Below are 27,744 nucleotides of genomic sequence, written 5' to 3'. Positions count from 1 at the left end.
TGTGTTAGTAACCTGAAGCCAAAGAAAACAAGGCAGAGAATAACTGGCTTGTGTGGAGTTTGGAAAGCTCTCGGAGGCCCCGCTTTCAAAATCCTATACAGTAGCTTTACTATATCTCTCCGCTGCAGCTGCTGAGAAAATGAAGGAAGCAGAAGTGGTTAAAAAAAAAGTTGGGGGTGGGGAAGAGACTGGGAAGGGAGTGGGGCGGGGTCCCCCTCCGGCTGGGAAAAGACAGGGTAATCTGTGGCAGTTTATGAGGGCTGTCTCCCTGAGCTGAGGTCTTGCTTTCACACACCAGAGTGTTCGCACAGAAGAGGGACTGTTGACGGAGTTAAAAGGAGAGGAAAGTTCAAAACAGTTGTTGAAAAGGCAGCTCTCCTATTGCCTGTGTAACACAGAGGAGTTGGGAGGCTGGTCTCACTAGGTCAGGCAGCCGTAGGCAGAGACTCAAGGTAGACAGGCCAGGGGGAAGGTGTGTAATTTTCGAATCGGGAAAGGATTGAGGAGGGGGAATGTTGCCGGACAGAAGGCTGTCCTGGGCATCCATCCTTGCCTCCATCCCTGTCTCCATCCCTGGCAAGGATGGAACCTTCCCTTCCTTCATTTCCTAACTGGGTCGGGACTAGTGTCTTGGAATAAACAGAACTTTCCCTTCCAATATTACCTGGCAGAAAGTGGGACCAGCATCTTCATCACCATGCTGTGCTCTGTGGGAGTCTAGGCAAACAGCCACTCGCCCATTCAGGTAACTTTAGAAGAGGGCTCCCTCCTCACAGATGCCCTTCTCAGCAGGTGGCTGCTTCTGGCACGTGGACAACAGTGCATAGAAGTGAGCCTGATGCCTGAATGAGGCTGTCATGCCACAAACAACCGGAAGCCTTATTTGTGAGGGAGGGTCAACGTTCTGTTCAAAACAACTAGCTGCTGTTGGCTTTTGTACTAGTCAGTACTCAGGAGCTGTGAGTGGCCAGGGTGCCCTGTCCTTCTATACCAGCCAGGGCCTGCTCAGCCATCTGTCCAAGGGCTTTGCGAGGCCAGCCCAGAACTTCAGTTGGCGTCTGTGACAGGAGAGAGGCTCAGAGTCAGATGCTGTTCCCCTGCTGCTGGGAAAGTCCCCGAGGCCCAGGGGGCAGGGCTTTTAGAAATAGGAGGGAATTTCCTTCCCTCTTTTTAGAAGTACAGAGGAGGAGAGATCATCCTCCACACTGCTGGATGAGCATTCCAGAATAAATCTAGTCCAGGAAAGGGGCTCACTCATTCATTCGTTCACTCACTCACTCATTCATTTATTTGTCCAGCATTTATGGAGGCATCACCCAACCTTGGAAGGGCCCTGCATTTACCTCGGTCCTGTCCAAACATGCTCAGTGTTTCTGCCAATTATGCATGAGATCTGCTGCTGCAGGAGGGGAACTGAGATTCCTGCAGGGAGGTTAGGAGGCCAGTGTGGAGAGCCGCAGTGCTGGTAACATGCTCACGCAAGCAGTGTGTGTGCGCCTCTAGATCTTCTTCTCCTGGCCCCCAGGTCTTGCCTATCTATCCCAGGGCTCACCCTGCTGATGCCTGAACTCCAAAGCCATGTCAGAAGTTCCAGGCAGCGTTCTGTGAGTCAGTGCTCCTCTATCCATAGTGCGCCACCCGCCACCAACACTTTCTTTCCCTTCTGCAAGTCGCCTTCTCTTTAGAGTCTGTCCCTGGGCAGGAGCTACTCTGATCAACAAATCCATGTAACTGGGGGTTTCCTTGAGATAAGACCTTAACCTAGGGAGGGTTGCTAATAGTTGGGATTATAGGCTGGTAGAAGAAGAAAAACCTTGAACTTAGGAGCTCTCTGCACCCCTCTTAAGAAACTGCCTCCACTTCCCCCACAGAGGGCTACCTCTGGTCAAGAGCAAAAGCCAGCAGGCGGCTTCTCTGCCCTGAGCTCAAGTTACCTCCTTAGTCACCAAACAGAAATGGACAGTGAGCCCTGGCGACTGGGGATGGCAGATTTAGATTTTGAGTGCTCTGCTTTTAGGAGAGGCCCGAGTGTCATGTGAATGGGCGAAAAACTCCACTGCTCATGGCAATGAGCCCTGGACTCAGGGAACAGAGTTTTGTTTGGGTTTCTGTCCCGTGAGTCTTGGGCGCGTGGTGCAGGGAGGGTGGGGAGGGGCAGGCCTGTGTGCGTCTCTGGCTTGAAGTTGTGTTGGTTGTTGATCTTGCCTTGGCCTTGGCCAGCCTTTCCCCTCCATTGACTGTTGGCTGCTACACTTGTCTTGGCCCATGTCCTGAGGGCGATCACAGAATGGTGTGTGTGTGTGAGTGGTTGTATGGATGTGTGATGGATGTATATGTATGTATGTGTATATATGTGTATGTCAGTATGTGTGTATGTTTGTATATGTGTGTCTCCATGTCTGTATATCTGCCTGTGTGTATATGCATGTGTGTCCCTGTGTGATATATGTATGTGTGTGTGTGTGTCTGTGTATATGTGTCCCGGTTTGTGTCTGTATGTGTATGTGTGTCTGTGCATGTATTAGTATATGTGTCTGTGTGATGTATGTACATGTGTGTCTGTGTGTATTTATATGTGTGTAACCCCACGTGTGTTTTATGTCTGTGTGTGTCCAGGTGTCTGTGTGTGTATCTGTGTGTCTGTATGTGTTTACATGCATGCCTGTGTTTGTGTGTATATGTCCATGTGTGTCTGTATGTGTGTATATACATGTGTGTCCATGTGTATCTATATTTGTTTTGTTTTGTTTTGTTTTGTTTTGTTTTGTTTTTTGAGACAGAGTCTCGCTCTGTCGCCCAGGCTGGAGTGCAGTGGCACGATCTTGGCTCATTGCAACTTCTGCCTCCTGAGTTCTAGCAATTCTTCTGCCTCAGCCACCCAAGTAACTGGGACTACAGGCACGTGCCACCATGCCTGGCTACTTTTTGCATTTTTTAGTAGAGACGGGATTTCACCATATTGGACAGGCTGGTCTCAAACTCTTGACCTCATGATCTGCCCACCTCGGCCTCCCAAAGTGCTGGGATTACAGGCATGAGCCACCGCGCCCGGCCGCATCTGTATGTTTTTATGTGTATGTCTGTGTCCGTGTGTATGTCCATGCATGTCTGTATGTGTGTATGTATGTGCATGTGTGCCATGTGTGTTTTTGTATGTCTCTGTGTGTGTGCATGTGAGAGGGTACTCACTACAAAGAAACAGGAGAAGCTGGTGGACTTTGCTTATGTCAGGGTGCCACTCTCAACTCAGCAAAAGAGCCTTTGGCCCATTCTTTTTGATTTTTTACTATGAAAATAAATGAGTTTTCCTGATTGATTTAATTTTTTTTTTTTTTTTTTGGAGAGGTCTCCATCTGTCACCCAGTCTGGAGTGCAGTGGAGCAATCTTGGCTTACTACAGTCTCTACCTCCTGGGTTCAAGATATTCTCCTGCCTCAGTCTCCCAAGTAGCTGGGACTACAGGTGCGCACCAACATGCTTGGCTAATTTTTTTATATTTTTACTGGAGATGGGGTTTCACAATGTTGGCCAGGCTGGTCTTGAACTCCTGACCTCAAGTGACCCACCTGCGTCAGCCTCCCAAAGTGCTGGGATGAGCCACCATGCCTGGACTGATTTAACTTCTAATGAGACAATTATCCATGAAACTATGCTCAGTTATGATATTGTATTTTTTCTCAGCAAGAAGTTTTTCTGTAGTTACATTTCAGCTGAAAACTTTAATTACAACTTCCTTCACCTGAAATGATTTCTACTTTCCCACAGCCTAGTGGAGGGTGATTGGACAGCACCAATCATGAAGGACCTGAGTACTCATTCATTCATTCAGCCAACATTAGTGAGCCTCCTAGGCTCCATTTGGTTTTATAGGTGCTGGAGACATGGCTGTGCAGAAAAAATACAAAATCCCTGTCCTTGTAGACCTTACAGTCCCATGGGTGCAGACAGACCCTGGATAACATTAACATGTGCTATGGAGAAAACCTAAGCCAAAGGGCTAGGGATTGGCTGGATGGGGGACAGTCTGCAACTTAAAAGGGGATCTGCAGGAACTCCTCAGGGAGAAAATGACATTTTAGCAAATACTTGAAGGGTGGGAGGGGTTAGGTCCACAGGGATCTCAGGGAAGAGCCTCCTGAGCAGAGTAAACAGTAAGTGCAAAGGCCCCGGGGCAGTGACACAGGAGCAAGAGCAAGGTGGCCACTGCTGCCGGAGCAGAGGGGAGCTCAACCCATCTGCCTTCTAGTTTCAAGTAGGGGCATTTGCCTTAGAAAGCAGGCTTAAGAAAATGCCACCTGACCTCAGAAACCTATACTTTATGTCACCTGAGAGGCCACTGTAGGACCATGGTTTGGGAAGGCCCAGAGTAGGAAAGCCCCATGCACAGGTGGACCCAGTGGGTGCTTGCTTTCCTGTTACCACCCACAAGAGTACAAAAGCTCTTTCCAACCAAAGGCTCTGCTATTCCTGCTGGTGATTCTCTGGGGCTAAAGCATCACCCCTCTAGAAATCCCTGAGTGGGTAGAAGGGATTCCTAGGAAGTGGAGGTATCCTAGGGGACTTGCCAGGATTCATCCACCTCTAAGAGGCTTAGGGGCATGAGCTAGAGGAACGGGGGCCTGCACAGGGAGTGTGGGCAGGGTGGGTGGCGGGTACTCACCTAGGACTTATGTGCCTTCTGCCACTGTTGGAAAAGGTGGGCATTTGGGGCAAATGTATCATTGTTTCTCAACCCAGACAAGAAGCTGGGAAATGAGAGCCTGGATGAGTGTTCCGCAGAGTGGCTTTCTTCCCAGGTGCAGCCTCTGACAACTTCCTAGCAAATTTTAAGGTGTGTTTAATGTCCCACTCCCTCTGGACTCAGCCTTGGGATGGTAGAGGGGGAGGGGTGAAAGCAGAATGGAATGTCCCAGTCAGTAGGGTAGCACGAAAGGCTCTGTGAAGGCTTAAAGGAGAGAGGAGAGCACCTTTGAATACTAAAGTCAAAGGTCACTCATAACTAACTGTCCAAAGGGTCACTGATGAAACAGCTGGAGGCAGAGGGAGAGTGAATTCTTAGGACACCTCGTGCAGAGCTGCTGACCCCCAGCACACAGAAAGATAGAGCAGGCCAGGTAGGATCCCAGGCTGGGCGACCTGGTGGGGATCAAGACAGAGCTCTGAGACCAACCTGACAGTTAGACTTGGCACTGGCTCCCGGAGGCCAGGTGTCTGCCTGAAAAAAGACAAAAGGGAAAACTTTGAAAGTCGTAACCTCATTAGAAGTTGTTCAAGAAAGACTGTGCTTAGAACCAGTTGAGTAGATAATCGCAGCAGATGTAATTGCTGTGGATGCTTTTAGAGTCCCTTGGAGTAATCCTTCTTAGTCTCTTAATTCCAGGCTTCCAGATATGGAGTCTCAGTGATGAAGAGACTTGTTCTTGTCCACAGCAAAGTTTGGTAGAAAAGCAGATTTAGAATGGAGAATTCTTAATGCCTACACTAGCATTCACGTTTCCCTGGGACCATGTTGTTTCTCTAGAGGGGAGGAGGATTGTGGCATCTGCACCCAGTCGTATGGGCACTCAGATAACTTAACTGCTGCATTTGTGGAACGGAATAAAGGTTCCATGTAACCCTTCCCTGCCATTCCCCAAAGTCTTTCTATAGATGGCACAGCAGAAGTTACTTCCTACTTGAGAATTTGGGGTTCACCTTAGCAATCAGACTGATTTTCATGACAGTGACTCTAATAGAATGTGCCCAGTTATTGTAGGAGACAGAGACAGTCACACACCTGCCTATCTGCAGGGCAGAGTTTGGGCATTTTCAGCTGCTCTGTGCGTATTGAAGAGTTAAAAAAATGAAAAGACGGCCAAATAGTTATCACCAAAAGGAGGCCGTCAGTCATTGCTCATGAACACAGTCTAAACACAGTTCAGGCATATTTAGTTCATGTGTTTCTCCCCAGCACACAGCAAATCAGAAGCAGGCAGGAGAAGGGAAGTAGTAATGCACATTGGAAGCTTGAGTACCAGGAGGAGCTCTCCCTCTCCTGCAGATATTCCCAGTGTGCTCCCTGTATCGGCAGCCTCAGCATCACCTGGGACCTTATTAGAACTCCAAATTCTCAGGCCCTTCACCCTAGACCAACCTACCACACTAGAATGCCCAGGTAATTCCATTGCCCACTCAAGCAGGTGAAACACAGCCTCACAGCCTGCAGGTCACAGTGTGGCTGGGGCTGTCTTCTGATTCTACACACACACTGGGAGCAGAAGTGAGATGGTCGAGGCAGAATACAAAAGTTCAGGTGCTTTTGTGTCTCTGAGATCTAAAACTATGAAGCATTGTGTACTTCTCCATCCTGTTCGCTTTGAGTTCACAGAAATGTATATTTCTAGGTGCACTGAGTGTACATCCTGAGTGTGTATGTCCGTGGGTGTTGAATTTCTAGGTGCACTGAATGTACATCCCGAGTGTGTGTGTCGGTGGGTGTTGAATTTCTAGGTGCACTGAGTGTACATCCCGAGTGTGTGTGTCAGTGGGTGTTGAATTTCTAGGTTCACTGAGTGTACATCCCTAGTGTGTGTGTCGGTGGGTGTTGAATTTCTAGGTGCACTGAGTGTACATTCCGAGTGTGTGTGTCGGTGGGTGTTGAGAGTGTGTGTGTTTTCAGACCTGCCCTCTTCGTGTAACTGGCCGTGTGAGACTGGGCAAATGATATAACTTCTCTGAACCTCACATCCCACACATTAGTTAAAAACCAAGGCTGATTTCTCTGGCCATTCTCCAGTTCTGAAGTACTCCAACCTTGTGGTGTTGTCTTAGCTTAACGATATGAGAAGAAATTGGGGCGGGGGAAAGTGAGGCTACCCATAGTTATTTAGCACTGGGTGATATATAAGCATGCATATATAATATGAATTAGAATGTATACTGACGTACTATATACCATTATGTAGTTTATGTTATGTAGTATATATAATATACATGTGGTATGGTATATAATATTGAACAATATTTCCCAACATTAAATTAGCCAGCAGATGGTTAGGTTTGCAATTAGGGAGATTTATTTTACCACCTGCAAGGGGCTTCAGGAAGGGTCACATTCAGTACTGTCACTTTGAAATCCTAATGACCGTGCAACCTAAAGGTTAGACTGTGATACCAGGAAAAGTAAGCTGTTCTCTACATACGTTGATTTCTTTTCCGTTGTCATAAAACAGTAGCAAATCAAAGGAAGAAAATCCCATGTTTTTGTATCCAGATTCATGTAGTGAGTATCTAATTGACTGGCCAACATCTTCTGAAATACAGATATCCTTTTAAAATTGACTATATAAAATTCTTATGTGCTTTTAGAAGAACCACAATTTTATACATGTATATACAGAGAGAAATATATCTTTTTGGTATTATGCTTTTGCATAGATTTGGCTCAACGGCTCATCAGGACAGTCTTCTGAGTATATACCTTCCTCATTTTTCTGCTAAGAGTCTATCAAGAAAACTAGTAAACCCATATCAGAAACAATATGTTGTTGACTGCCAGAAAATTCTTTATTCTCTCTAACCAAAATTTTCCAAGAAACGGTGGCAATTTAACCTGGTTTCTTTAATGGAAGATCATATATTACATTTATGTTACTTACAGCCACAGATCACAATGGTGTCTTGAAAAAGGCAGCTCGGTTATCAATGAGATATGCATACCTGCTCAGTTTAGTTTGTACAGCAGAAAAGTGAAAGCTGGTCTCACTATCTGTCACAAAATATCATAACATTTAAGGATGGCCTAGTGAGCAGCCAACCCCGAAAACAACAGGAATGCCTTTGGAATGAAGTAAAATTTAGCAAATGGCATTGACTTATTTTTATTATATATAATGTTTCCCCTTTTTTAGATTTTTATGACTCTGCATACATAATAAAATTCCAACCAAGTACTTTCGTTTTTTTCAAAAATGAGAAAATGGTAATAGAAGAATTTAGGACCTTTTTCAACTCTGCTTAAGATTAAGATGTCCCAGGGTGAAATCTTGATGTGCCCACTACTTTAAGCACCGCCCTGTAAACATTCACAGTTGATTCCAAACATGCTGAAGAAGCCAAGCTGCCAGCATGCAGGTGTTCAGAGCTGCAACCTGGTTCTACCCAAGGGCTTGACCCAGGGTTGAATTCCCTGTTGCTCTCTAAAGCCCAGTACTCAGGGAGAAAGAAGAAAAATGAATTGGATAGTAGATATTTTCCATACTCCTCTATTTAACATTCAGGGGGCAAATGAGCCTTTTAACTGAACACAGATACAGGAAACTGAAGACATAAAGTGTTCATTTTCCCCAGCTTGAAAGTTTATATTGGAAGTTCCTATATTTCATGCAAAATATTGCTATTTGGCACATGAGGTCTGATGGTTTCAGAAAGTAAGAATTAGATCTTCCTTTGATCTAGCTTGTAAGTGCATCTGAACCACACCTTGAATATGATAATGCTTCTCATTTCCCCTGTGCCTTGGTGTTACAGCTCTCCAGCACCATTGTGAGCCTGAGGGTCAAGACCCCTACCAAGGCAAATAATGTTCCTACTTACTCCCAGGAACACACATGGGGAGAGTGGAATGGGCTCTTCCCCAATCCACCAGCATTAAACTCAGCCCTGAGACTCCCAGGGCTTAGAAAACAGCTTAGAGTGAAGAATTGTTTTCTCTGAGAGTTATGCCTGAACACTTCTGCTAAAGCAGACAGTCATCAGTTAATCTCTATAAATGACTACAATTTTAGCAGGTATCAGCTGGTATAGAAATTGCTCACAAGTTAAAGCTTCTCATTTCTAAGTACATAGTAATGAGGGGGACTAATTAAAATAAAAAACAAAGAAACAAACAAACAAAAAAACCTCATGTTGTGCCTGACCACAGGACTGGCTTACCTGGAATGATGATTCCTGTTGGGTGTCTCCGTGGCACAGGTCCCCACGCTTGCTGGCTAAGAGAGACACAACTGGCGAGAGCTTTTCTTCCAAGGCTGGCTGTAGACTCTACCACGTCAAGTGCTGTGTATTCAGAATGACCTCGCTCACATCACTCTCCTGGGTCACCCACTGTCCTTGACACAGTGTTTTCAAAAATGCCACTAAGTGCCTGAGGAATGTGAAGTTTTGAAATGAGCACAAAACCTGCTGGCAGCCTTTGCTGACTGGCATTATTTCTGAGGCAGATAGAGCTCTCCACAGTCATTCTTCCTGCCTTCTTCTTTACCCCAACTTGTAATGCCAGGCATTAGACTGTGGTAGGAGGTCACAGGGCTGAGTTATTATGTTTTGAATGGTTGTTCCATTGGAATTGTTTTTCTGCAAGAAAACTGCAGATTTTTCAGTTTGATCATCAGGAAGCCAAGGATCTATGGCAGAGATAAGAGGAGGGAGGAGCTAAGGAAGGCTTCATCCAGAGTCACTGAGTCACACCATGACTGACCAACACAGAGCGTTCTAGAAAAAAGACATTTTCATACTTCTGAGGGAAAGGGATGACGGGGGTTGCTCCAAGACCTGGCCCCGTGGCCTTTCATCCACAAAGCCGGTGCTTAAAATACTCAGCCGAGAACAGGCCTCCCACATGTGTGCTGAGCCTGCGTGACTCAGGCTGTTTCCGTTCAAGTCCCCTGTTGTGGGCTAGAGCGCTGAATCAGAGTCCAGATTTGCCTTGGTGACACATGACAAGAGGGGCCATTGCATTTGAACTATACAAATATTATGCTTAAGTATTTTTCCTCATTTTGGAGCCAAACAGGTCTCATTAATGATAAAATCACTGCAATGTAGTGGGCCCTTTTTTTCTGGTCTGGAATTTGAGACAATATCAACTGTGCCAGGGGGCCTGGCAGCAGGAAGAAATGGCCAGCCATGGAGATTTGCAGCCATAATGCAAGTTATACCATTTAATTTTATAATTGTAGCCATTGGGAGCTGGACTACAGTGCACTTCTCGTGGTCTGGTCTTACCCCAGGCTGAGGGAGTGGAATCAAGGGGGCCTCTTTCTAGTCTAGGATTGGGTCAGAGCATGTGAAAGAGTACTTTATGGGGGCAGCGGGCAGGCTGTTTCTCAATCTGGCTTTGGGGACATTTGACAATAGGGAACAGGGGTTGTGCAATCGATCAAGGACTCTTTATTGGAACCATAAGGCTGAAGAAGCAGCAGGAGGCCATTGTCTTCAAAGGAAAAATGAATGGCCCAGGCCTCCTGTGGCTACCGCCCTACCTTGGAGCTTCAGCTTTGCATGACAGGACTGGCTCTGGTTTAAGGACATTTTGAGAAAACCGTAGGCCCCAGTCCCCCATGAGTGGCCTCTGCTTGCTGCTTCCTGGTGACAGTTGTTTTGGTGAAGAGCACAATGAGGACACTTGCTATCTATATAGACACTGAGGGGCCCACCATCCCACCCTATATAGACACTGAGGGGCCCATCATCCCATCCCACCAGTCCTGAGCCCCCTGGGGAAGCTCACCAGATAGGCTGTAGCTACCTCTGGGCTCCAGTGGACCTATTCTGCTGGGAATATTGGACAAGACACAGGCGAGGCCTTCCTGTCAAATCCTTCTTAGGGGTACATGGGGGAGTCGGCTTCAGGGAAGAAGGAATGCCTTGTGAAAAGCCTGTGAGGAGAGGAAGAGGGAGAGGGGCTGAGGATGCCCTGCGTGTACCTGGAAATCTGACCTCCCCAGACGCTGTGGGTTTGCAACCACGCCTCATTTCCTCTTGGAAGGGGCCCTACCACTAAGCTGCAGGGCCCACCTTGCTGCCTCTAAAACGCGCCAGTGGCTGGGTTTGCAGTAAGGAACAGCCGTTCTGATGCCCCTGGGAGGCCACGTTTCCTGGCTGCCACAGCACAGCCCCTGGCATGTGGCCATGTGCCAACAATTAATGCACCTCTTTCCCTCCCGGCATCACCACCACCACCAAGTTCTGTATCTCACTGAGTTGTGCCCATTGGAAGTGGGTGTAGAGGGTTGGGGAGGGTGCTGAGGCCCAGACTGGGGGAGCACTCTGTGGCCAAGGCGGTGAAAGGGGGCCCATTCTGCTGAGAGAACAGTGGCCCCAAATTTAGCTGGCATATATCTAGCGAGTCTATGTTGGGGTGAGGGGAGAGAGAGGGGAAGGACAAGAAAAGCCCCAATTTTAGGAAATCCACAATACTTTTTCTGATCTCTTCCCTCCCTCCTTCCCTCCTCCCATCCCCTCCCCTCCCTGCTCCCCACAATAGGACATCGGCAGAAACTAGATGATCAGACCAAGCCCGGGAGCTTGTCCTTTTCCGAGCGGCTCAGTGAACTGGAGCAGCTGCGGCGCACAGCCATGAGGGTCAGCCCACACCACCCAGCCCCCACGCCCAACCCTCGTGCCTCCCTGAACCACTCCACTGCCTTTAACCCTCAGCCTCAGAGTCAGATGCAGGGTAAGTACCAGACGGAGCCCACTGCCCGCCTCTCCTGCACCTGGGCCACCACCCACAGCTGGACCCCATGTGCACATACCCTCTCAGACCAACTGGGGTTTCCCCTTAATGCTCAGAGAAAGGCCTCGAACCAACAGCACCACCTGGGAGCTGTTGGAAATGCAGAGTCTTGGGCCCCAGCCCAGACCCACCGAGTCAGATCTGCATTGTAACCAGATCCCCACAAGGAAAAGCACTGCTACAGAGGATACGAGGAGCTCTGGGTATAGATATCCATATTGGATAGATAGCTCTCTTGAATTTTTTAAGAGTTAGCTTTGGCTATGCTGTTTTTTTACCTACCCATTAGGCTTGAAGACACACACACAGACACACACACACACCACACACACACACACACACACACACACACACACGTCAAGCAAAGTGAAGATGGGAATGTTTCAAGTTCTCGCTATTGCCAGATTATTTGTGGGTTTTGTATCTAGTGTTTTTTTTTTATTATTAAGAAATAGTAGAAATGTATGGATGCCATCACATCAAGGGTGTTATTTGCAAATCAATATAGAATGCAGGTCCCCCCATCCCATGGGGCTAGCTGGCAATTACTAAAGCGCTGTAAGATGCAATAATTGCCTAAGGCCCACTGTGCCAAATTAGATAATACAAGAAGTTCATTTACACTGTAGAACCAGTGACGTCAATGACTGTTTGCTCTGTGATACCGTTTCAAAAATCCAAAATGCAGACTTTTCTCTGTGCCATGCAGGATGCAGCTGTGTGTGATATGGTTTACAGTAATATTTCTTTCTCAAAGTAGCAGGCTTGTTAAGGAAAAGATAAGCAACACATCTCGGGAAAAGGGCAGGTGGCCAGCAATCGATGTGGTAGCTCTTTGCCCCTCTCGGACAGCAGGAATTAGCTTCCCCAGGCATTTTCTGTATGTGAGTTGTATTGTGGGATGTACAAATATCATCTGTTCCTTTGGGTTTCCAGGCCAGTAGCTCTCTATTTTGGGTTCAAACATGGGTTCTCAGGCCGGGCGCGGTGGCTCACGCCTGTAATCCCAGCACTTTGGGAGGCCGAGGCAGGCGGATCACGAGGTCAGGAGATGGAGAGCATCCTCGCTAACACGGTGAAACCCCATCTCTACTAAAAATACAAAAGATTAGCCAGGCGTGGTGGCGGGTGCCTGTAGTCCCAGCTACTCAGGAGGCTGAGGCAGGAGAATGGTGTGAACCTGGGAGGCAGAGGTTGCCGTGAGCCGAGATCACACCAGTGCACTCCAGCCTGGGCGACAGAGCGAGACTCCATCTCAATAAAAAAACAAACAAACAAAAAAAAAACATAGGTTCTCAAAAGGCATGCCCACTGTCTCCCTTGGAGCTTGACAGCCCATGCCATTAGCTCTCACTGTTAGGTTTCTGGGGAAGGTTCTTCTACTTGATTGGAAAATTTCCAAATAAGTCTTTCCAGAAGATACTATGCACGCAGCTAAGTGGCCTGTCTGTGGAGTAGCCCTTTTGTAAACAAACAGAAACCTAAAGCTTGATGTTTTGGGGGGCTGCCTGTCATCTATAGGTTCATTTAGGTGTATTTAGGAAGAGGATCCATGAAACCACTGGTTTCCTGTTACATAATAATCATTAATAATGATTTTAAATGTGTACATTGATTTTTTTAAATTCCAAAATACAAGCGTGTATGGTAAATTAACTCAAATGGTATGTTAAGTGAGCGAGATGGGCTTGGGGCAAAACAAAACTTTGCTTCCAAAGAAGATACAACTCTCAAGGAGATTCTTTCATCTTGCCTTTAAGGTCATTTAAACTAATTCACATCATCTTCAGAAAACTAATTCACATCATCTACTCATGTGTAAAATCAAAAGGAAGACTCTGTTTTCTCAGTCTCTCATTGCCTAACTGGCCATTTATACTACTAGGTTGATTAAGGGATTTGCCTTTTTCTGCTGATATGGGAACAAAAAGTCTTAAGCATTTTTAAAGGCAATGGAAAATTCAGCCACATGGGGGAAAATTGATATTGTCACCATTGAGTTGCTCTGTTTCTTGGTGAAGAGTGAATCTAATCTGATTTCCTTCTTCATCAGATATGCCTCTTTAACAAAAATAAAAAAAAAATGGGGGGAAGTTGCACATTGAATTCTCATCCTCTGAAGCTCCTGGGCAAAAGCATTATTGTAGACCGTGTGATGGGCATTCATCAGCTCTTTGGAGTCCTATATGCTTAGTAGAGTATCAGGTTTAACACTAAGCATCGCCCCTTTTTTGTTCCTCTTGAAAACTTTTACTTCTGCAACATTTAAGAAATCATAACTCGCTTTTAGAGTTCCCTAAGGGCTTGGTCGCTACTCTAAAGAACGTGTGAACTATATTGCTGGTGTTCTTTCTTTCCAAAATATGAATTTGATATTCAGTACTTTACTTGTAAAATTTTAGGAACAACTTTTAAAAAGTAAGTATCCAGAATATTTTCATGTGAAACAACTTTTCCTTTTCCTTTTGTTCTTTCTTTCCTATAAGAAAGTGCTGTTTTACAGTAATCATGTTTTGAGTAGACCCTTGGGCTTTTTCTCTTGAAATTGGAAAGTTAGCAGGCATAATATGCAAGTCTTGTTCAGCCAAGACCTTCAGTTTGTTCTTGACAGTAGGAAAATGCTTATTTTCCAGGCTCAGCCCTGAAGTTTCTATGTTGTATTTATGAAGATACTTTAAGAAATACAGCATGTGTTTCTGGCTTTCTTTGAAATGGCAGTAGTAGTCTTCAGAAAAATATCCAATTTGTCAGAGTAGTTCTACAGTGGTGCTGTCCAGACGCATGAATGTTTTTCAGCTTTACAGAAGTGTCAGTAACTGGGGGTTTGGAGAGCTTGCTGGGATTTATAGAGAGGCTCAGGAACCCTACCTTGCTAGGACTTTATCAGAAGGGTTATGCCAGCTCGTCTAACTCTGTCAGCAAGAAAATACTGATATAGAATAGCACCAAAACTTACCTAGAATCACATGTGCTGGAGGGTCACTCAAAATAGACATCTCAAATTATCTGAAGCACGGTACAGATTGAGAGGGGGCAGGTTGCCATGCCACTAAACCACTGTTTATTTGTTGAGGTCTTAACTATTAAAGGGCTGAGGTTTATTTCAACTTCCTATTTTACCAGGTCTTAAACTGGTAAAGCCATTTTGTCGTGAGATAGAATAGAAAGCCATTTTGTCATGAGTAGACCCTTGGGCTACATGTTTCTCCCAGTCAAGACACCATCATTAACTTCTATGATTGAGTCTTAGAATTCTTTTTTAATTTATTTCAAAAGATAGAACAGGGCAGATTCTAGAGCTGGTGGTACCGATGCCTGTTCAGTCACAACTCCCACCTAGAGATGGGTTTAGGCAACCCGAGTGAGTGATTTTAAAATTTCACCCCTGATGGACCAAATATGATGTATCACATTTAAGGTGTCGTAATTTCCTCCTTTCTGGGAATATGAGGATGGAGTAATAGATGCTGGTACAGAAAACTGAAACCTAGATAAACTAGGAAGCCCATTTTGTTGTTCTTCTGCATGCTGGTTGTCATAAACATGTAGGAAGAAGATTTAACTCTTTAACTGGACCAGTTGTGAGCTATTTTGACGTGGGTCAGACATTTGTATATATTATTCCATTCCCTCAACAATCCTATGGTATCGTTTATTAACAGAGAAATCGAAATTTAGAGGTTAAAAATTGCCAAATATCTCAAAGATTGTAAGTGATGAACTCGGACGCAAATCCAGACCTTCCTTGCTACAAAGCCAATGCAAGTGGGGTGGCTGTTCCCTGGGCGTGCACTCTTGGGTCAAGGATCGATTTACTACAGGGCTAACCAGTGTCAAGAAGAAACCCAATCACCAAAGGAGGGATGTAAGAAGTGTTGGGCTATCCACTCACTTGGCATTCTTGTAGTGAACATGTTCTATTATAATTACATGTTGATAATAAGAATTTTGGGGCCAGGCTGTTTGGTGGGCACCTTAATAAACTGTCTCCTTTGGTACATGTGCATTTGTTTATAAAGTTTGGGAGAAAAGAAAACTCAGAATAATGAATCTCTAAATAGGAGTGAAAGAGGGGTATATGAGCAGGGAGAAGGCTTACCAGCCACTCTGTTTACTTTATTGGGGCCATTGCCTTCCTACTTTTGAAGTTCATTGGGACCAAATGCTTATCATCCAAACCCAGTCAACATCTGATCCACTTTTATGAGTATGCGTACCTCACTCTGAGTGTTCCATATGGCCAAGAGGGGTCTCTGACCTCTCAAATCATCTCTTGATTTTTAGTATTCCAAGTAACTTCTGTCTTGCTAATTATTTTCCCCCAAAATTAAAGTTACTTAGGAAGGACTATATTCTGGTGCTGCTGTCTGCAAAACTCTGAGATACTGAAACGACTCTGTTTCTCAGTTGTATAGAGTTATTTAAGTCCGTCTGATTCTCTCTTTATCATCTGGATAGACAAAAGGAAGAAAACCTTTCCACCTTCCTGTAGGAGAGGGAGATAAATCCTCTTTCCAGCCTTGGAGGTAAAATATCCAACTGCATTGCATTGCTTTCCTTTCTCTCTCCCTCTCCTTCCCTCTCTTCCTTACTCTTCTAGCAATTTGAAGTTTAAAAACAAAGGGGGTAGGGACTATTTGATTACCTTGGAAGTGGAGGCTACAACCAAACACCAGAAATCCTCATATGTAAATCTACAAATGGTCATTTAATGGTTACACAAAGTAACATATTCAGAATGTGAGAAATTAATTTATATGATAGGCTATAAACATGACAGGTGAATGATTTTATTTAAAAATAACTTTTAACAAGGTGTAGTAGGATGTGAGAGCCTTTCCAGGTCTATAGCATTAGAATCTTACCCTGAAAACAAGCCTGAATCAGGTGTTCACAGGAATAAATAAAAATAATTAAAGGAAAGAAGGGAGAGAGGGAGAGAGAGAAAATGAAAACCAGTGGGATGACTGCAGAGATTCACTGCAGGGCTTGATCTTAATGATGAAATATTTCTTCTGTAGACTGCATATGTTCTGAACTTTCCCCTTATGCTTGTAAATATGTAGGCCAGCACACCCACGCACTAAAAGGTTTCATTTGGAAGAATAATAGTTTCAGCAAAGATGTAGTTGGAGCATGTATTTGATATTGATGGCTACATATCAGAAGGCTTGAGCTGGGAATCTAATAGCCAAGAAAGATAGCATACCATTGTGGCTAAGAAAGAATGAGGGCTCAACAGGCAGCCTACCTTAGTTTCTACCACATTCACTATAGGACTTTTGGCAAGTTACTCAACCTTTTAAAGCCTTAGTTTTCTTATCTGCAAAAGAGGAGTAATAATTATACTAGCAGATCCTAGGACCATTGTGAAGCAGTGGACATTAGAGCCAGCCCATGGTTAACACTCAAAAACTGTTAGCTGTTATGATCAGCATCAATAATATCAAGTTGTCTTAGTCTTATATATTATAGACTGGGTAATATATAAAGAAAAGTTTATGCGGCTCACGGCTATGGAGGCTGGGAAGTCCAAGAGCAAGGTGCCATCATCTGCTGAGAGTCATCACATGGCAGATAGGTGGAAGGGCAAGACAGCATCTGTCAGAGAGCCCACTTTTATAACAAAGCCACCTCCATGATAACTAACTTACTCCCTCAATGGTAGCATGAATTCATTCGTGAGGATGGAGTCCTTATGACCCAATCACCTCCCAAAGGCCCCACCTCTCAACATTGCCATGATGGCAACCAAGTTTCCAACATATGAAGTTTTGAAAAGACACATTCAAACCATAGCATTCCACGTCTGACCTCCCCAAATTCATGTCATTCTCATTTTAAAAATACATTTATTCCATCCCAGTGGTCCCCAAAGTCTTAACTCTTTCCAGCATTAACTCAAAAGTCGAAACTCCAAAGTCTTGGTTAAACCAGATATGGGTGAGATGCAAGGAAACATTTAAAGCAAATTCCGTTAGCTTCGAGGCTGTGAAATCAAAAACAAGTCTTCTACAATACTTCCAAAATATAATGGTGGGACAGACACAAGGTAGAAATTCCTACTCCAGAAGAGAAAAACTGGCAAGAAAATAGAGGTAACTGGTCCCAAATAAGTTCAAAATCCAACAGGGTAAACAATATTAAGTCTTAAAACTGGAGAATAATCTCCTTTGACTCCATGTTCTGCCTTCTGGATACAATGGGGCTAAGGCTAGGCCCCCAAGGCCTTGGGCAGCCCTGCCCCTACAGTTTTGCTGGGCTCAGCCCAAACTTCACCTCTCTCAAGTTGAAGTCTTGTGTCTGCAACATTTCAAGGCTAGAGTTGTACACTGGTGGCTCTGCAGTTCTGGGTTCTCAGGGATAGCCCCAATTCTGTGTCTCCATTAGGCACAGCCTTAGTGGGGACACTCTATGGCAGCTTCAACCCCACATTTCTGTTCAACATTGCCCTGCTAGGTACTGTCTGCAGTGGTATTCCCCTGTAGTAGGTCTTGGCCTGAGCTTCTAGGCAGTCTGTGGCATCCTTCGTAATCTAGGTGGAGGAAGCCATGCTTCCACAGCATGTATTCTGCATGCCTACAGAATTAGCACCACACAGAGACCATCAAGGCATACTGCTTGTGCCCTTCAGAATGGCAGCCTAGCTACACCTAGGCCCACTGAAGCCACAGCTGGGGTGGCCAAGGTGTGCTGCACCAGGATGCAGGAAGCAGAGACTAGAGGCAGCCCTGGGCAGTGAGCCCATGAAGCTGCCCCAGGCCTGTCCCCTAAAATCATTCTACCCTCCTAGAGCTCTGAGCCTATGATGGGAGGAGCAACCTTGAAGATCTCTGAAATGCGTTTTGGGGTCTTTCTCCCATTGTTTTGATGAATAGAATCTGGCTTCCTCGCATTCATACTAATCTCTTTGGCAAATGGTTGCTTGGCCACACCCTTAGTACTCTCTTCCAAATACACTTTCACTCTTTACGTGGCCAGGCTGCGAATTTTCCAAATCTTTCCATTCTGCTTCTCTTTTAATTGCAAATTTCATCTTTAGGTCATTCTTGTGCTATCACATCTCACTATATGTAGTTAAAAGTAGCCACACAGCAGCCTCAATGCTTTGCTGCTTAAGTATTTCTTCCACAAATATCCTAGTTCATCCCTCTTAAGTTCTTCATTCCATTAAGTCCTAGGGCACAGACACAATTTCACCCAGCTCTTTGCAACCTTATATTTTATAAATATGGCCTTTACTCCAGTTTCCAATACCTTGTTCCTCATTTCTATCTGCAGCCTCATCAGAATGGCCTTTACCAGCATTCTACCAGCACTCTGGTCACAGACACTTAAGTAATCACTGAAGTAATCTCTACGAAGATTTAGACTTCCCCTAGTTCTGAGGTCTTCTTTCAGAGCCCTCACCAGAATTGCCCCTAATGGCAGAATCGTTCTTGGCAGTGCAGGCTTTTTTCTAGCCTGCTCCTCCAAACTTGTTCAGCCTTCACGGTTATACAGTTCCAAAGCCACTTACACACTTTCAGGTATTTGTTGTAGTAACAACCCCACATCTTGGTACCAACTTTCTGTCTTAGTTCTTTTGTTAAATGCCTGAGACTGGGTAATTTATAAAGAAAAGAAATTTAATTCACAGCCAGGAACAGTGGCTCATGCCTGTAATCCCACCACTTTGGGAGGCCAAAGCAGGCAGATCACTTGAGGTCAGGAGTTCGAGACCAGGCTGGCCAACATGGTGAAACCCCCATCTCTACTAAGAATACAAAAAAAAAAAAAAACGTAGCTGGGCATGGTGGCACACACCTAGCTACTCGGAAGGCTGAGGCAGGAGAATTGCTTGAGCCGGGGAGGTGGAGGTTGCTGTGAGCTGAGATCATGTTACTGCACTCCAGCCTGGGTGACAGAGTGAGATTCTGTCTCAAAAAAAAAAAAAAAAAGAAAAAGAAAACAAAAGAAATTTATTTCATATGGTTCTGGAGGCAGGTAAGTCCAAGAGCATGGTGCTGGCATCTGGTGGGGTCCTTGCTGCATTAACCCAAGGCAGAAAGCAAGGGGCACAAGAAAGCATGTGCAAGAGAGCTTGCTTTTATAACAAAGGCACTTCACCAATAACCCACTTGTGTGATTATGGCATTAATCCATTTACGAGAGCAGAATCCTCATGACCCATTTGCTCCCTGCAAAGGCCTCATCAACACCACTACAGTGGGATCCAAGTTTCCAACATGTGAACTTTTGAGGGACATAATCAAACCACAGCACAGGTATATTAGTTTCCTGTGGCTGTTTTAACAAATAACCACAAACTTATTGGCTTAAAACAACAGAAATGTATTCTCTCTTAGTTCTGGAGGCCAGAAATCCAAAATCAAAGTGTTGGCAAGACCATACTTTCTCTGAAGCCTCTAAGGGAGGATACTTCCTTATCTCTTCCAGCCATTGGTGGCATTCCTTGGCTTGTGACTGTATCAGACTGTATCATTCCAACCTCTTCTTCCCTCTTTATATGGCCTCCTTTGTGTCATCTCCTTTTTTGTCTCTTATAAGGATACATGTTACTATATTTAGACCCACCCAGGTAATTCATGATGAACTCAAAATCCTTCACTTAATTATAGCTTCAAAGGCCCTTTTCCAAATCAGGTTACATTCACAATTCTGGGGGTCAGGACATGGACATATCTTTTCTGGAACCACCATTCAAACTGCTGTATCTTTGTACAAAAGATAGGGGACATCAGACCATTGACCAGGCACAGCAGGTGAGTCCAGAGATAACTCTCCCAAGTCCATCCCCCAGAACAAACATTGTGGACAGGTAAATGTCAACTGAACATCTCATGCACAAATGCCCCAATCATGTTACTATAACCTCAGTCCATCATTTGTTTGAACCCAACATCATAGTATTTTTATTTCCCAGCCAGAAGAATGTATGATTTTTTTTAGATGAGATCAGATATTTCTTAATATTTTCTAGAGCACCTATGCCGATGGAATCAGAGGTCCTGACAGTGATAGAGAAAGAGCTCTCTTCCCTGTGTCCAGGGAGCAGTGCCAGATGGGGAAACAGGAGGCCCAGGTGCCTCTTGTCCTAGCCTCCAAAAGCTCATGACAGCTTAGATGGTAGGAACAGAAACATAGGAACAGAAGATGACATGATGACCAAAGCCAGACAGTTGGGATGGACTCAAGAATTTGACCTCCCAAAGCCAGGCATGTCACTGTTGTTTTGAAGCAAGCTGCCTTTTAAAAAAGTGACTTGATTGCCAGGCATTGTTGACTACACACCCATTTCAAAGGGATGGTGATTTACAAATCACCTGAAGATAGTCTTTCAAATTTGGACATTTAAAAAAGAAACTTTTACTGTAGTCATGAAGTAGTATCAAAGTTTACCACAAGTTTGTATTGAGAGAAGAACAAACAATATATGCTAATATGAAAAACAGCTCTACTTAGAAAGCTACTGCTTGGGTTTTCTTATTAGGCATAGTTCTCCAGACTGAGTTGGTTTTACTCATCTGCATGATTTTCCCTTGCCTTATGGAACAGAAATTCAGCCCCACTCAAATTCAGTTATTTTAGGGCTCTTTAAAACCCAGTATTTGTGATTTAAATGATGCGGAGGGACTTTCATTACCTCTGTCTTTGCTTATTTCTCTCTGGCCCTCAGAACACCCCACCCTGACTTTTAGGGGAAATTGACAGAGACAGAGGGTTTCACCTGCCTCAATTGTCACCAGCCCTGTTACATTCCTCCTTCCAAGCCTTAGCCTCACAGGGACCTTCTCTTATTGAACAATTGCCTTCAAAGCAGTAGAATAGCCCAATTGTTATGGAGATTAAAGATACTGATTGCAAAACTCCTGTAAATAAAATCTTCACTGACAAACCCAGTTTCTTTTCATAGGCTTTTCTTCCGTAATCTCTTTCTGGCAGAACATCTCATGTTTTGATGTTAGAGATTCAGTTACCAACCACAGTAAATAAAGCAAAATAATAATAGAAAAATAGTATAGAACTCACCCTAAAAACAAACATTGGCCAACCATGTTTATTTTTTGTCTCTTTGTGCACTCCTGAGAATTGATAGGGGAAGAATGTACCACCTCTTATTCAGGTGATTTCTGATTAGCAAGCTATGGAAAGTCTTCAGGTTGAGTTTTAGCCAGTTCACGCTCCCCTAAATGGCATGGAATAGACTATTTTCTGTTTTAAGAAAAAAAGAGAACAATGGCACAAAATGCTTGACTGAATGTTTGACTAAACGTTGACTGAATCATGGATAGGAAAGATTGGACAGAAAAGACAGCCACTGCCTCCAGACACAGGATGCCACAATCCTGGGCACCATTATTATTCCATACGACCTTAGGGTCATGTTTAGGATTTAGAACTTTCTCAATAGGGTTTCAAGATTTTGAAAAGCATCTTCCAATTCTGATCTCCATAGATCCTATTATGGGAATTAACCTTTTTGGAAGGGGATTCTTGTTCTTAAAGATGAAATTCCCTACTTTCTTTCCTGGAGGGAATCAGTATGGGCAGAGGGAAGAGGAGATGGCGATCCTGACCTGTGTGTCTCATGTCACCTAACACCTATGGGGTTGGCATGAAACTTGAGCTTTAAAACACACCAGGGGCCAGGCACAGTGGCTCATACTGGTAATCCCAGCACTTTGGGAGACCGAGGTGGGTGGATCACCTGAGGTCAGGAGTTCGAGACCAGTCTGCCAACATGGCAAAACCCCGTCTCTACTAAATATACAAAAATCAGCTGAGTGTGGTGGCAGACACCTGTAATCCCAGCTACTTGGGAGGCTGAGGCAGGAGAATCACTTGAACCTGGGAGGTGGAGGTTGCAGTGAGCCGAGATCGGGCCATTGTACTCTAGCCTGGGTGACAAGAGTGAAACTCCATCTGGGGAAAAAAAAAAAAAACTCACCAGGAATGGAAATGGTGCTTAATTCCTCTACCGTCTTGGTTCTTCCACCTAATCTGAACTGGGTCACTGAATCTTAGCCTCTGTAAGTCAACATCATCAGTTCCGTTTAATAAGACTTGGCCCACTGTAATGTCCAGCTCAATCCTCCTGGAAGTATGGAGGACACTGTAGGATCCTTCAGTTGGTGTCATAAAAGCAAAGCATCCCTAGGGAAGATCTGTGAGTCAAGCCTCAAGGCCCTCGCTGAGTCAGTGCTAATTTGAGTATCAGGAGCTCACCCGTCTGGGACGGTTAAGTCTCCCAGCCCTGTAAATTGCCAGTTCCTGCTATGGATGATGTCCTCTTTACCTTACGGCTTTATGTGTTCAACCTGAGTCATTCTAAAGCCAGATCCAAGACTCAGAGAGCTTATGCTGTGCCAGTTCCTCTCTATGTCACTGGAAGGACTACATATGTACACTTGCTTTGGGATTTTTTTAAAGAACATCTCAAGATAAAAAGGGAGGAAGAAATAATGTGACTAGGGATTACACTTCCTGGAGTTGCAGGTCACATGAGGGACACGAACATGGTGGTTTGATTAAGTCTCGCGGGATTATTAAACTGTTGTAGCCACTCTCACTCCATTAGTGCATCTCTCTGCACATATCAGATGGCAAATTATATAATGATAAAGTTATTAAAATATCTGTAAAAGTCAGCACAAGCTCAAGGGCTCGACTTGGCCTTTCTGCCCTTTAAGTGGTTTATTTAGCTCTCTCATCTCAAGGCCAGTTAATCTTCATCTATACTTTGTTGTAAATCACCCGCTATGTGGAACAGCCATAATTGCCTGAGTTTTAAGATGCGCTTCTGTTGGTCGTTCAACAAGGCTGGTATCTTAAAGATGAATGCAGAAGCTTTTGAAGCATGAGACTCACCCACTTCCCTGTTTTAAAATGGTAGCCTTTGTTCGTGATTGTGTCTATACCTGGGTTATCACAGAGCAGTTATGACAGCAAGATTATGACAAGGACATTGCCTGGTTCACATGTTTACTGAAGGGAGTAATAAAATAATGATAGCTCATATTTATAGAACAGACCAATGTTGCTGGTTCATTGAATCCCCACCACCAGTCACCTGTAGGTGCATGACATAGTTAGGGGGAAGCATTGCCCAGAAGGTCCTGCCTGTGGTGTCTGCTTTGTTTTCACGTGACCCAGCACTGTTTCCTTTACCACCAAGTCCCAGTCCCTCATCTGTCATGTAAGTGATTAACCAGGTTGTCTTCAACACTAACATTCTGTCATTCTGGATACTGCAGTTCCCATGAATTAATGGTCACCCCTAACTAACATTCTCAGGAAAACCAGTAGGGTTGCCTCAGAGCCCCTCACTCTGCTGCTGATTTGGAAGGAGCCTTTATAGTTTTGCTGTGTGAGAGGCTCTGAGCCACCATATGTTCCTAAATGAGAGCAGCCGTTGCCCAGACATGGATCTGTTTAATTTAATATGAGTTACCACAAATTACAAAGCATGACTTCAAAATTGAATTTGTGCAAAATTACTGATGGCCAATTCAGTGGAAGGGAAGGGAAATCTTGTTATTCCTATTCCAGAATCTCTTCCCGATTTCCTCATTTGATTCTTTCACGCCTTGGGGTAGGGGAGGGGAATGCATTCACGGCTCTATAAAGAATTGTCCTTATTTTCGAACTTTCTCCCTGGTCATACATGGCTCCCTCAGAGGAAGACACAGCACCCTGGAGATGTTAAGGCAGAAGTCAGTTCTTCTGTCCATCCCTCTCCCCAGCCAGGATAGAGCTATCTTTTCCATCTCATCCTCAGAAGAGACTCAGAAGAAAGATGGCAGCCCTCAGAATGCACGTTATGAGGAAGGCAGAATGTGGGTCTGTAATTCCTCTGTGTCCCTTCTCCCCCTCTGCAAACCATCATAACAATAATAGTTCCTAACTCATGGGAGAATTGTGAGGATTAAATGAGTTAACCTGCAGAAATCACTTGATGCATAGCACATGGGAAGCATTGTGTGTATTTATTAATCCTTCACAAAGTGTTTGCAAGGATTGAGATATATTTTTAGCAAATATTTAGCATGGATCGCGGTACACTTTCAATACTTAATAAATGGTCAGTGTTATTCTTTTCACTATTATTGCTATTTATGTGCTCTTATTGGTGGCATTGTTGTATCACCAGTTAGTTGTACCCATCGGTCCTCTCCAAGTCACACAGCTACTCTGCGATAATTCCCCCGGTGTCTCATTATTCCTTGGGAGCCCCAGAGTGGATAAAGGTATTGGTGGTTTTAGTGGTATTTTCATTTGAGTTTTGTTTCCTTGGATAAACCCAAACAGGAGAACTTCCCATAACCACTGTTCCACAAGACCAAATGGTAAACTGTTAAAGTTGAAAGGACCTTAAACTTCTTTGCTCAAAGCCCTATATTTTACGCATGAGACACTTGAGGCCCAGGGAGTTTCAGTGATTTTCCCAATTAGAGGCAGACCTAACATCCAGGTTTTCTGGCTCCTGGCCCAGTGCTCTTCCCATTGGCTGGTTTGGTTCTGCCTCAGAGGTAGCCTCGGAACAGTCTCTGGGGTTGGTATGGATCATTCACTTGGGCACTGAACCATGCTGTGCGTCACACTGCCTTTTTCTGGAAATACACCATCTCAGGGAGATGCTAGGTCCCATGGTCAGGTTCAGTATCATGTGCTGCTTCTGAGCCTCCATTTTTAAAATGTTGAATTCGTGCTAAGGAGGAGTGATTCTTTTTTTTTTTGAGACGGTGTTTCATTCTTGTCACCCAGGCTCACTGCAACCTCTACCTCCTGGGTTCAGAGGATTCTCCTGCCTCAGCCTCCCGAGTAGCTGGGATTACAGAGTCGGGATTACAGAGTCTGCCACCACCCCCAGCTAATATATATATATTTGTATTTTTAGTACAGATGGGGTTTCACCATGTTGGCCAAGCTCGTCTTGAACTCCTGACCACAGGTGATCCGCCCGCCTCGGCCTCCCAAAGTGCTGGGATTACAGGCATGAGCCACCATGCCTGGCTGGAGGAGGGACTCTTAAAGCATGCAAGAAAGGGAAGTCCTGCTCAAAGCCACACCTACCCTCCTCAGCCCCACTCAGCAAGGGAGGGAAATCCTCCTCAAAGCCACGCCCATTCTACTCAGCCCCACCCAGCAAGGAAGGGATATCCTCCTCAAAGCCATGCCCACCCTCCGCAGCCCCACCCGGCACCCCAGCCCTGCTCCCTGTTGGGGACAACCAGCTACAGGAGACTGACAGGTCACTTCCTGAGCACAAAGCCCACGTGGGTAGCAGGCAAGGGTGAACCCTGACCTGTCCCATTACTTGCATGAATTGGATGCATTCAACAAATGTGAATGGTCAGCCTCTTTGGTGTTTTTAATGAAGCAGCTACAAAAGGATTTCTTTTAACCAAGTTTCACCTTCCTGTGTGATTTTGAGTAAATACCATCCTGTGCCGATTCCTCCCACAAGCCCGGCCCTTTAAGACTGCTTGGGGGCTGTGGCTTGGGCTGGCGGGCCAGAAGCAGGACGGCAGACAGGTGTGCGAGTGTGACAGGGCAGAGGCTGGAGCCACAGCTGTGGGAATACAAGGCCGCTTTGGCAGGCCGAGGCCAGGAGGGGCGGGAGGCTGGTGCTGACTGATGGTCCTGTCATCCCGGTTCAGGACGCCACTGCCAAACTTCATGCCAGTTGCTCCCTACAGAGTGCACGGCTATGAGAGGGAGAGAGCTGGGACCAGAAGAAGGCATCCCTGTGACAGCCACGTCCTTGTCCGTGAATTCAGGGTCAGGGTGACGAATGGCAGGGCCAAAAGCTACCCTGGAATGTCACAGGAATTTGCAGAGACCAAATGCCCTTCTCTCAGAGGCACCAGAGTAGAGGCTCCCGCATTGACGGGTGGCTTCTGGGTCCCCTCCCTTCACTAAGACTTGGTGACTTGGTAATCCTCCCTCCTCAATGAAACTTACCTAAGAATTGATTAGGAGGAGGGACTGGAGCATGGCAGTAACTAGCAGTGCAGACCTGTCATCTCCATCTTCCCCTCCCATAGCGTGTGGCTCTTGCCGTGTCATGACCACACTCGCGGGGGCTCGAGCTCTGGGCTTGCCTCAGCAGTCTGAGAACCACAAGTTTCTAAAGAACAGGTATGAGGAGGAGAGACTTTTCTTGCTCAAAGACATGGATCCACTCAGAAACACATTCAATGGTGCTGTGAGTTTCCGCCCAAGTGTAATGACCTCCTCTGACTTGGGCACTTCTTACAGTGACTTTGAACTTCTGAGCATTAGAGATGAGTGAATCGCAGAAAACTAGACCCCTCGTTAGATGGATGAGCCCAGAGAGGTTGAGAGACTTGCCCAGGGTCACACAGATACCGCCCATATCGGAGAGCTCAGCTTTTCTTTCCCCTCCTCCCCAGCTTGGACACATTCCTAGGATTTGGATGTAGCAATGCAAACCGTCCTGAGCAGTCCCTTCAAAACAGCACTTAGGCGAAAGAGGGGCTGTTGGAACAAGACAGGACAAACACCCGTGTGCCTCTGCACGCTGCTCCACCCAGTTTCTCATCTTTATATTACAGAAAAAGAGTCTCAAATAACCCAAACAGGCAGGGTATGATCTGCAGACAGTCTGCAGGCATCTGCCCAAGAAGCTGCCGGTCGGCTGGTCCATCCTCCTCTGATTTATGTTGTGTGTGTTAAGCCTTAAATTGTTGAGTCTCTGGCTGGCTGCAGTGGTATTACTGGAGGGCTGGTGCATGTTTTCGGCTCACAGAGCTGGCTCCGGTACTGGAGGTGTTGGCCCCGAATCAAGTCCAATCTCACACCTGTCTGAGACAATGAGGGCCTTGTTAGACACATCTCCAGTCGAGGAGGTGCAGGCTGCTTATTTTTCACATTCAGAACCAGAAGGAGGGGGGTCTGGGACAAGGGGTATGGGAGAAGCCAAGGGGAGACTTGGGAAATGCTGGGGTCAGCTGCCTCTCGGGCCCTTTCCCTCTCCATCTCCCTCCTCCCTTCCCCCACTCTTATTTAATAAACTTCTCCTTACTTTTGGAAATTAAAAAACAAACAATACTAACAGTTGCCCTCTTATGAAGGATAATTTCCTACTGCAGAACAAGGAGCTCGTGGCCTGCTGTAGGATAAATTCCCAGTCATCATGCGAGTGGAGCAGCCCAGGGGAGAAGTGGGGTGAATAGGCAGGGGTGCAGCTCCCACCCCATCCCAGCGCTGAAACTTGAGCT

General features: G+C 45.3%; 1 protein-coding gene across 8 annotated transcripts in view; it reads left to right on the top strand.

Annotated features, from left to right (window-relative positions):
* Window positions 1-27,744, top strand: part of RUNX1 (RUNX family transcription factor 1) — a 260,858-nt gene that overhangs the window by 202,916 nt on the left and 30,198 nt on the right. For 6 of the 8 annotated variants that reach the window (XM_054468825.2, XM_054468831.2, XM_063659698.1 and 3 more), the window contains one exon: window positions 11,246-11,437. The exons of the other annotated variants lie outside the window; for them this stretch is intronic. In XM_054468825.2, the coding sequence (XP_054324800.1) occupies window positions 11,246-11,437 (192 nt within the window). The remainder of the gene's footprint in view (window positions 1-11,245; window positions 11,438-27,744) is intronic. 8 annotated transcript variants of the gene reach the window in all.

Source organism: Pongo pygmaeus, chromosome 22 (genome assembly GCF_028885625.2).
Source record: "Pongo pygmaeus isolate AG05252 chromosome 22, NHGRI_mPonPyg2-v2.0_pri, whole genome shotgun sequence".
NCBI classification, from domain to species: domain Eukaryota; kingdom Metazoa; phylum Chordata; class Mammalia; order Primates; family Hominidae; genus Pongo; species Pongo pygmaeus.
The sequence above is the reverse complement of the archived record's forward strand: the minus strand, read 5'-3'. Positions and strand labels throughout refer to the sequence as shown.